This window comes from Pecten maximus, chromosome 17 (assembly GCF_902652985.1).
Source record: "Pecten maximus chromosome 17, xPecMax1.1, whole genome shotgun sequence".
Taxonomy (NCBI): domain Eukaryota; kingdom Metazoa; phylum Mollusca; class Bivalvia; order Pectinida; family Pectinidae; genus Pecten; species Pecten maximus.
In genome coordinates this window covers 27,796,469-27,808,081 of record NC_047031.1, presented here as the reverse complement: position 1 = coordinate 27,808,081, position 11,613 = coordinate 27,796,469, and the positions used below count along the sequence as shown (strand labels likewise).

Here is an 11,613-nt window from a genome sequence, read left to right as displayed (position 1 = left end):
AAAATAAAAGCAAAATCCAGCCGCTAGAAAAACTTCTGAAAATGTGTACAGGCGACAAAAACAAACAAACAAAATATACCATATACCACAATAATGTATAAATGTAATATCACAAAGTTTACGACAGATCAACCTTCCCTTTACGATCAAAGTTGTATACGTACAGGGATCTACTCGCGCCTCGTATGTATACGTGGTCTATTTTTAGTATACACCTCATGCGTACATACCCATTTCTCTTTATCAAAACGAAAGTATTCTTCTCTCCTCGTAAACTGCGTTCCTTGATAACATATTTCCACAATCAAAGAAGTTTTTAAATACCTGCCAAATGTTTTTATTGACTTTCGTAATATCGTTCAAACTTTGAGATTATACGAAAATTACGCTTTGAAAGAGAATGTTATGTAATTATAACCTATATATATATAGCTACTTCTCAGTAATGGGCGTTTCATGTTGTGGATTTTAGTTGTTACTTGTTATCTGGATTATTTCGTGGATTATTTCGTTATAGACCAGTCTGACTTCTATGGGCGGCCGTTTTAATAGAAACACCTCGGCACTTAGGTTTGTGTGTGTGGCACAGATGTGTACTTGACCTATGAAATATGGACTAGAAATGACCTCCACAGCTGATTACAGGAAGTTATCGAAGCAGAAACATGTTGATGTGGGGATATCAAGAGCCATGTTTATGGGATTTACTGATCTTAATACCACCAAACGTTGACAGTAAGTAATACCTTATCAAATATAGTGGACCACTTTAACAGCATTATTTGATTTAAGGAAGTCCCTTAACTTCAAAAGTTACCAAGGAAAGCGTTACCTGTTAATACGTTATACACGTACTGTACATGTCTGTGTACGTTATACACGTACTGTACACGTCTGTTTACGTTATACACGTACTGTACATGTCTGTACGTTATACACGTCCTGTACATGTCTGTACGTTATACACGTACTACATGTATACATGTCTGTTTACGTTATACACGTACTGTACATGTCTGTGTACATTATACACGTACTGTACATGTCTATTTACGTTATATACGTACTGCACATGTCTGTGTACGTTATAAATGTACTGTACATGTCTGTTTACATTATACACGTACTGTACATGTCTGTGTACGTTAAACACGTACTGTGCATATCTGTTTACGTTATACACGTACTGTACATGTCTGTGTACGCTATACACGTACTGTACATGTCTGTGTACGTTATACACGTACTGTACACGTGTTTACGTTATACACGTACTGTACATGTCTGTACGTTATACACGTTCTGTACATGTCTGTGTACGTTATACACGTACTACATGTATACATGTCTGTTTACGTTATACACGTACTGTACATGTCTGTGTACGTTATACACGTACTGTACATGTCTATTTACGTTATACACATACTGTACATGTCTGTTTACGTTATATACGTACTGCACATGTCTGTGTACGTTATAAATGTACTGTACATGTCTGTTTACATTATACACGTACTGTACATGTCTGTGTACGTTAAACACGTACTGTGCATATCTGTTTACGTTATACACGTACTGTACATGTCTGTGTACGTTATACACGTACTGTACATGTCTGTTTACGTTATACACGTACTTTACATGTCTGTGTACCATATACACGTACTGTACATGTCTGTGTACGTTATGCACGTACTGTACACGTCTGTGTACGTTATACACGTAGTGTACATGTCTGTTTACATGATACACGTATTGTACATGTCTGTGTACGTTAAACACGTAGTGTACATGTCTGTATACATTATACACGTACTGTACATGTCTGTTTACGTTATAAACGTACTGTACACGTCTGTTTACGTTATCCACGTACTGTACATGTCTGTGTACGTTATAAATGTACTGTACATGTCTGTGTACGTTATACACGTACTGTATATTTCTATTTACGTTATACACGTACTGTACATGTCTGTTTACGTTATATACGTAGTGTACATGTCTGTGTACGTTATAAATGTACTGTACATGTCTGTTTACATTATGCACGTACTGTACATGTCTGTGTACGTTAAACACGTACTGTACATATCTGTTTACGTTATACACGTACTGTACATGTCTGTGTACGTTATACACGTACTGTACATGTCTGTTTACGTTATACACGTACTTTACATGTCTGTTTACCTTATACACGTACTGTACATATCTGTTTACGTTATACACGTACTGTACATGTCTGTTTACGTTATACACGTAGTGGACATGTCTGTTTACGTTATACACGTACTGTACATGTCTGTGTACCTTATACACGTACTGTACATGTCTGTGTACGTTATGCACGTACTGTACACGTCTGTGTACGTTATACACTTAGTGTACATGTCTGTTTACATGATACACGTATTGTACATGTCTGTGTACGTTATACACCTACTGTACATATCTGTGTACGTTATACACGTAGTGTACATGTCTGTATACATTATGCACGTACTGTACACGTCTGTTTACGTTATACACGTAGTGTACACGTCTGTGTACGTTATACATGTACTGTACATGTCTGTTTACGTTATACACGTACTGTACATGTCTGTACGTTATACACGTACTGTACATGTCTGTGTACGTTATAAATGTACTCTACATGTATGTGTACGTTATACACGTATTGTACATGTCTGTTTACGTTATATACGTACTGTACATGTCTGTGTACGTTAAAAATGTCCTGTACATGTCTGTTTACATTATACACGTACTGTACATGTCTGTGTACGTTAAACACGTACTGTACATATCTGTTTACGTTATACACGTACTGTACATGTCTGGTTACGTTATACACGTACTTTACATGTCTGTGTACGTTATGCACGTACTGTACATGTCTGTGTACGTTATACACGTACTGTACACGTCTGTGTACGTTATACACGTAGTGTACATGTCTGTTTACATGATACACGTACTGTACATGTCTGTATACGTTATACACGTACTGTACACGTCTGTGTACGTTATACACGTAGTGTACATGTCTGTTTACATGATACACGTATTGTACACGTCTGTTTACGTTATCAACGTACTGTACACGTCTGTTTACGTTATACACGTACTGTACATGTCTGTACGTTATACACGAAGTGTACATATCTGTGTACGTGATACACGTACTGTACATGTCTGTGTACGTTATACACGTAGTGTACATGTCTGTGTACGTTATACACGTACTGTACATGTCTGTGTACGTTATACACGTAGTGTACATATCTATATATTATACACGTACTTTACATGTCTGTTTACGTTATACACGTACTGTACACGTCTGTTTACGTTATACACGTACTGTACATGTCTGTTTACGTTATTCACGAAGTGTACATGTCTGTGTACGTTATACACGTACTGTACACGTCTGTGTACGTTATACACGTACTGTACATGTCTGTACGTTATACACGTACTGCACATTTCTGTGTACGTTATACACCTACTGTACATGTCTGTGTACGTTATACACGTACTGTACATGTCTACGTTATACACGTACTGTACATTTCTGTTTACGTTATACACGTACTGTACATGTCTGTTTACGTTATTCACGAAGTGTACATGTCTGTGTACGTTATACACGTACTGTACACGTCTGTGTACGTTATACACGTACTGTACATGTCTGTACGTTATACACGTACTGCACATTTCTGTGTACGTTATACACCTACTGTACATGTCTGTGTACGTTATACACGTACTGTACATGTCTACGTTATACACGTACTGTACATTTCTGTTTACGTTATACACGTACTCTACATGTCTGTGTACGTTATAAATGTACTGTACATGTCTGTACGTTATACACGTATTGTACATGTCTGTGTACGTTATACACGTACTATACATGTCTGTGTACATTATACACGTACTGTACATATCTGTTTACGTTACACTCCTACTGTACATGTCTGTTTACGTTATACACGTACTGTACATGTCTGTTTGCGTTACACTCCTACTGTACATGTCTGTTTACGTCATACACGTACTGTACATGTCAGTTTACATTATACACGTACTGTACATGTCTGTTTACGTTATACACGTACTGTACATGTCTGTGTACGTTATACACGTACTGTACATGTCTGTTTACGTTATACACGTACTGTACAAGTCTGTGTACGTTATACACGTACTACATGTATACATGTCTGTGTACGTTATACACGTACTACATGTATACATGTCTGTGTACGTTATACACGTACTGTACATGTCTGTTTACGTTATACACGTACTGTACATGTCTGTTTACGTTATACACGTACTGTACATGTCTGTGTACGTTATACACGTACTGTACATATCTGTGTACGTTATACACGTACTGTACATGTCTGTTTACGTTATACACGTACTGTACACGTCTGTTTACGTTAAACACGTACTGTACACGTCTGTTTACGTTAAACACGTACTGTACATGTCTGTACGTTATACACGTACTGTGCATATCTGTACGTTATACACTTACTGTACATATCTGTACGTTATTCACGTATTGTACATGTCTGTGTACGTTATACACGTACTGTACATGTCTGTGTACGTTATACACGTACTGTACATGTCTGTGTACGTTATACACGTACTATACATGTCTGTTTACGTTATACACGTACTGTACATGTCTGTACATTATACACGTACTGCACATGTCTGTTTACGTTATACACGTACTGTACATATCTGTTTACGTTATACACGTACTGTACATGTCTGTTTACGTTCATTGATTCATAATGAATTATAATATAGTGAATGTAAAAATTAAGCGTTGTTATTATATTTTGGAAAAATGAAACTTGTGCCAACGGCCTAGGTTTAGAAATGGTGTAGGTTCTCATCTGTCGTGGTTCGATCGCCGTCTGTAATATTAATATTTGCTTGATAAGTATGAGTGTTTCTGACCAATAATTCTATATAAGGTGTCCTGTCATTGCCACCATCTTTAAAACTTACTTTGTATTATAATTACTCCAAATATCACTAACGTGATATCAAACGTATAAATATTTCTTCATAAACGTCGTCTGTTTATAGTTATGCAGTTTGTAATGTAAAAAGACCTACGGAAGTGACCTTTACCTTGAATGTTGAACGAGAAGTGTATTACAAGTATGTAAATCTGTAGGAGTTGGAGGAAAAGCACCGTCAATAACTATATCTAAGAATATGACAGTAAAACAAAACAATGTAAGATATTTTTAAAATCTAATTATTTTACATCTGATTCTTGTCTATAAAAACTTACATTTTCCACATGAATATAGTAAATCCTATGGTTTTATCAGACCAATGTTAATGTTAAACCACCTTTCCGAAGGAAGCAGCACAGTTGCTGTTTGTTTATTTGTTTTGATTATTTTTTTTCTATAGACTGTAAGACCACCACAGCTAATACAAGTATCTGTGTTATCAAATCGTATGTTTATCTATACCAGAAAAAAAATTATTATAAGAAGGTGATGTATGTTATCAAATATGTTTATTTTTATATAAATCTTACAATATATAACATTTAACTATCGGCAAATCATAAATATGTTCTACACGTGTATTATCACAATTCCAGTTAATATACTCTGATAGCAGACGATGTATTATATTTAGCTGCCTCATTTCTCAAGTAGTACGTGCAGACTTTATAGCAGACTATAGATGTACGTGAATGACACAGCTGTCTTGCCAGTTAAAGGCAGTTGGTGAAATTCTACCGCCTACAGGCACGAACGGCTGTTTTTCCTAATTAAGGTCCTTTTCCTTTGCGTAATTGTTTACGGCGCGTTATAATTTTTAGCTTTATAGTTTCTATGTCTGTGTATGAATACTTCACGGTGTTTTTCATGATATTGTCGCTACAAACTGTTCCTCTGACAATTGTAACCTGGTATTTAGTGCACTGCTTATGATACCGTTATAAAGTCTAGTGATACCTTCGTGTAGTGAAGTACATATCTTATTACATAATCTGTCTCGTACGTGTGCTATATTTGTATAGTGACGTACATGTGATCTTATGACAAAATCTGTTTAGTTCATGCGATACCTTCGTATAGTGAAGACCTCAGTTTTAAGTTGTCGTCTGCTACATCCCCAGACAGGGATATCTGTAAGCAGTTGTAAACACATAAATAACACCACTGAACCATTCCATCATTTAGTATCAAATTTCCATACATATATTACTACAGGTATTTGTAATGTAAATATACACGTATGCATAGGATTATCTAAATATATTAAAGGAAAATTGACATGAACTGGTTGTTCTTTGTAAACTGAAATTCAGTCTCAACAGAAGGACATTAAAATAAGAATATATCACTAAAGGTAAGGTTACCTCACCAGCAGTAACAGTCATAATGTTGAATTTAGGTTATGTTAACCTGTAATGTTTTACTTGAGCGATAAAGTATCCGAAGTAATGTTCAGCAGGTAAAATGTTAAAGTCACATAGGCCAGACTTCATTAAGATATAGATCTCCGTATAACATGTTGAAACAAAACTGTTAAGAGTTGACAACCAAACCGAATGATTGGAGTACAATGTCACAAAGTCAAAGGTCAGAGTCAAACGGGTAATTATTAATAGTTTGTTTATTTTTACTGTCGTTAAAATCGTGGATATGCTACATAAAATGATGACTTAACGCAATTGTGAATGACGTCATAGCGCGTGCCATCTGTTTTTCCCTACCCCATCTGAGACTGATTTTTCTCTACCGTTGACAGGAATGTCCACTATTTTACCGGAATGATATTTATAGAATCTATTATTATATTGAATCATAGGTCTGTTCCGTGGTCAGGGATATCTTAACCAGAGTGTAAGACTTTGATTAGTGTTGTACGAGGCTTGCCGACATGCCAAACTCTTACACGAGGGTCGAGATATCCTTGTTTGCGGGTCAGATCCATGTTTAAATATGTTTCTCGTCTCGCTTTCTTGCAAGCAAATGTAAGTTTTCACAAAAGCTTTTCATCGCGCCATCTACATTGCTCCTTCGAATGTGCGTCAAACGGATGATGTCATCATTTACGACATGGTTACTCTACGCAAAATGGTGACGTTACGTTATTTTGAGCAGCATCATACATGTAAAGCCAGTTGTCTTTACCCCTCTGTGTGATTTATGTTTTTTTTATCCTGTAACGTATGTGAGAATTTGTTATCTCATTCTAGGTTGAGACAAGCTTTACGTGCTCAACAAAATCATTCTCTCCCATGGAAGCGAGACATGGGAATCTTAATCTTCGGGGTAAGATAATTAAGCTGCCGAGCACACGGCAAGAATCGTGTTTGGCAACTTCAGAATCTTTCCCCTCGAATTTAGATTCCCCTGTCTCATCCTCGAGGGGTTATATTAATCCCATCCCTAGCAACCACGGGGTCACTGTGAAATATGTGAGAAAACACTTTTATAATCCATAGTCTTGTTATTATGAATACTGTTGCTTTGAATTATCTTTGCTAACAGGAAATCAAACGGTATATGTTTACTTGTTTCGCTATGATCCTAAAATAACCATGTGAAATAAGAAAAATCATATGAAATATCTAGGTTAGGTTGATTTTAATGAATTAGATATGGTTTATTTTTGAGACAAGGAAATGATATCATATTATATATATTTCCTTCTATTAATAATAATGTTTTGTGATTACGAAAACATCCAGGTGAGCGATATATACCCTATGTACCTCTTGACTACTTCGAATAGTGGTTCGTATTTTACTTTCACTTTGCATATAATATACACGTGTTTCCTGTAACTTTCTGAAAAAATGTATTACAATGTTTTTATCGTCGACTACTCATATACTACGTCCATTGATCAAGCTTGTCTTATCTTCCAGATTCCTCCATCTTTAACGAAGATGACCACTGATGACAGGATGAGGCTCCATATATATGTTAAACATGTCGGCACTGGCTCTGCGATCCACTGAAAACCTAAAATCAGTGTTGTATCAAGAACCTTGAAACATGACAAATAATTACTGAGGAAGATGGCCACTTCGGATCCTATGAACAAAGTTGATGAATTACGGAAATGTGTAATATGTTGGGAAAGATTCAAAGACCCGAGACAGTTGCAGTGTGGACATGGGTTTTGCTTCGAATGTATAGACATACACTTCAAAACCCACGGTAAAAACTACGCACCGTGTCCAGTTTGTAGAAAACCGTATTGGCCTGATGGGCGAGACGCCAATAATCTCCCTAAATCCTTGATTCTTCGTCAACTTGTGGACATAAAACCATCGGCGGATCAGGGCTGTGAGACAACCGGATGTCGTCATAATAGTGCTTCGTGGATGTGTTTGGTATGCCGGAAGTGGCTCTGTGATGCGTGCAAATCACAGACGTGTGGTGTCGAAAAGGACGATGAAACCCCTCATAACGTGTATACAAAGGAACAAATCGGCCCTGGGCTGTTTGATATTGTGAGGAGAAGCCGCCATAAAGTATGCTATAACTGCACGACACATGACATAGAATGGTTTTGTCCGCAGTGTAGGACGCTTGTCTGTAAACTGTGTAAAGCCAATAGTCACATACACCACAAACTCAAAGACATTAGCCAATACACACGTGACACGCGCGAAGATATCAAACAGACCATCGCGTCACTACAGAAATTACAACAACAACACCGGAAGGACCATGATATTTATAGGGATCTCCAAGTCGTCGTCAAAATTGAGCTTTTTGACGCAAGTGATTGCCAGAAAATGATGGAAAGATGTACACGTGACATTGACAACTGTGACAGAATAGTGATTCTGTTGACACAACTTCTCGAGTTTGGCTCTGATGTTGTCATCGTCGATACGTTTCGCAACCTAGAAGAACGGATATCAACGGAATTGGGACAGTGCCATTCGTTAGAGCCGCTGTTGGCTAAATTAAACAGCAGGGTAATTGAATGTGATGATGCGACCGCCACCTGGATTGATGCCTGTTACACAAATCCAAGGAAACATTTGATTTCAGACTCGGGTGTAGGCTCCCTGTCATTGAGCGAAGAAGGAAGTGTAGAAGAAGAAATTCTCCCCGACAGTAATCCTTGCGAAATGTTCAACTGTGTCAGTAACGCAAAGGCTTCACTTTTGTGTTTAAAGTGTAAAAAGTGGACTTGTGATTTGTGTTCAAAAAGACGCTGTGATCAAAATAACTCGAACCATGACGCATTGTCCGTACAAGACATGGGCCGACAGTTGTATGACGTCATACAAAGGAGTAGAAACCATACTTGCGCAGCACATACTACAAAGGAGGTTACGCACTTTTGCCAGAATTGCAATGTTTTGGTGTGTACGACATGCCGAGTCAAGGATCACCTCGATCACACAATGATCGATATCATCGATAAATACAGAGCCTGCTGCAAATCATTAAAATCATACAAAGAAAAGTTGCAGTATTCTGTCCGGAGATATAAATTAATCCGACAACAATTTTCCGAAATTCAGCAGTCACCGTACGCGGATACACTTAATCCATCGTACTGTGAGGATGTCCTCAGGAGGTGTGATGCCGGGATAGATACCTGTGAGGACTTGATCACACAAACCACGTATCTCCGTCATTACGGAATCCCCCCTGTCGTCATCGACATGTTTCGGGAACTGAACTGTCAAGTTGAAGACGAACTCAAGGTTTGCCCGTCCGACTTCGTCACACCCCTGCGGCGGATGGTGTGTGTCATTAACGATACCTTAGAACAATCGGACAGACATGGTGATGATAGAGTGACATCCGATGGCGATGCTAATGCTGATACCGATGGTCCAGAAAGCTCAGCATCAACTACTCCATTGCTTAATGGTGCTGAGGCTAGCTCATCGAATGTCTCGGCAAATAATGCCCCAGACATTCCCGGATCAGCTCGACGTCGTGTGGTAATGTATGCACGTAATGCAGCCAGCGAAATACCTAACAACCCCAACGCTAGCGAGGAAAGCAACGCTAAGGCACATATCAGCTATGGCGGCATGTTACTGGAACGCATAATTGCATTCTTTCGTTACATAGCGCGAGTTCTCTCCGGATCTTCCTAGTCTTTATCTTGTGTATTTAAACAAAATTAACGAAACCCGTGAGTCCTTCATCTTCCAATGGGAATCTCTGTAGGTAACTTGATAAATAACTTTAATGATAGGAAATGGTACACAAAAGTGTCACATTACATACGTATGGTGTCGGCATTACACTGCGAATGCGTTGGAACCTGAGGGTAGCTCACAAGTAAATAGACGATGCCAATAAAATCAGAAATAGAAACAAACTAAACCTATCAGACAGACAATAGTCAGACACAGGAACAAGTGGATAGCAATGTCGATATTCCATGACGACGATATTCTATGGCGACGATATTCCATAGCGACGATATTCCATGGCGACGATATTCTATGACGACGATATTCCATGACGACGATATTCCATGGCGACGATATTCCATGGCGACGATATTCCATGATGACGATTTTTGATGACGACGATATTCCATGATGACGGTATTCCTTGGCGACGATATTCCATGATGGCGATATCCCATGACGACGATATTCCATGATGACGATTTTCGAATGATAACGATATTCTTATATGACGGTGATATCCCATGACGACGATATTCCTTAGCAAAGGTAGGTTCATCGATCAAAATATACTCCTGTTCCTTACGTTTTATGACTGTAGATATTGAACAAGATCTCACGAACGTTAAACCATAGCATAGGGCATTCACATTATATGATACTGTACGTTAATGTACTGTGTATTGCAGAGTGTTTAAGGTATGCGAGACGTTTCTTTCAGGAGTTAGCCCTGTGATTATCAGTTGTTTTGTATCAAATTTTCATTTCAAATTTATCTAAATTATCAAAGTATTATCTAATTTATCAAATTATGTCATATTTAAGCATTGAACTGTTACCAAATGGTAGTATACAGTCGATATGAATACAATTTGGGTGACAGATAAATATTTCATGTCGCCCTAACGGGCGACATTCTATTTATCTGTCACCCAAATTGTATTCATATCGACTGTATACTACCATTTGGTAACAGTTCAATACTTATATTTACATTCATAATTTTATCTTATTTACTGTAGCTTAAGACGCGTTTAAATTTGCCGCTTCTCCCATCACTGACGTCATCAAGTTCAAAAACCGGAACAGCCGAAATTTCCAGAAGGAATAATATAGTCCCTCATGTCGTTATCAATAGCAATCACATGAAATGTTTTTTGCACAATTTGGCTTTATATTATTAGCCCACCATCATCAGATGGTGGGCTATTCAAATCGCCCTGCGTCCGTGGTCCGTCGTCCGTCCGTCTGTCCGTCCGTCCGTCCCTCCGTCCCCCCGTCCCTCCGTCCGTCCGTAAACAATTCTTGTTATCGCTATTTCTCGGAAAGTACTGAAGGGATCTTTCTCAAATTTCATATGTAGGTTCCCCTTGGTACCTAGTTATGCATATTGCATTTTGAGACCAATC

General features: G+C 38.0%; 1 protein-coding gene across 1 annotated transcript; it reads left to right on the top strand.

The window, feature by feature from the left end:
• The first annotated feature begins 447 nt into the window (after nt 1–447).
• On the top strand, nt 448–11,061 carry LOC117315952. The gene is made up of 2 exons (XM_033870394.1): nt 448–735; nt 7,955–11,061. The coding sequence occupies exon 2, from the start codon at nt 8,108–8,110 to the stop codon at nt 10,160–10,162; it is 2,055 nt and encodes a 684-aa protein (XP_033726285.1). The 5' UTR covers nt 448–735; nt 7,955–8,107; the 3' UTR covers nt 10,163–11,061.
• The last annotated feature ends 552 nt before the right edge of the window (nt 11,062–11,613 follow it).

Coding starts and splice junctions, on each gene's coding strand:
- LOC117315952 (XM_033870394.1), top strand. CDS start 8,108: ATGGCCACTTCGGATCCTATGAACAAAGTTGATGAATTACGGAAATGT.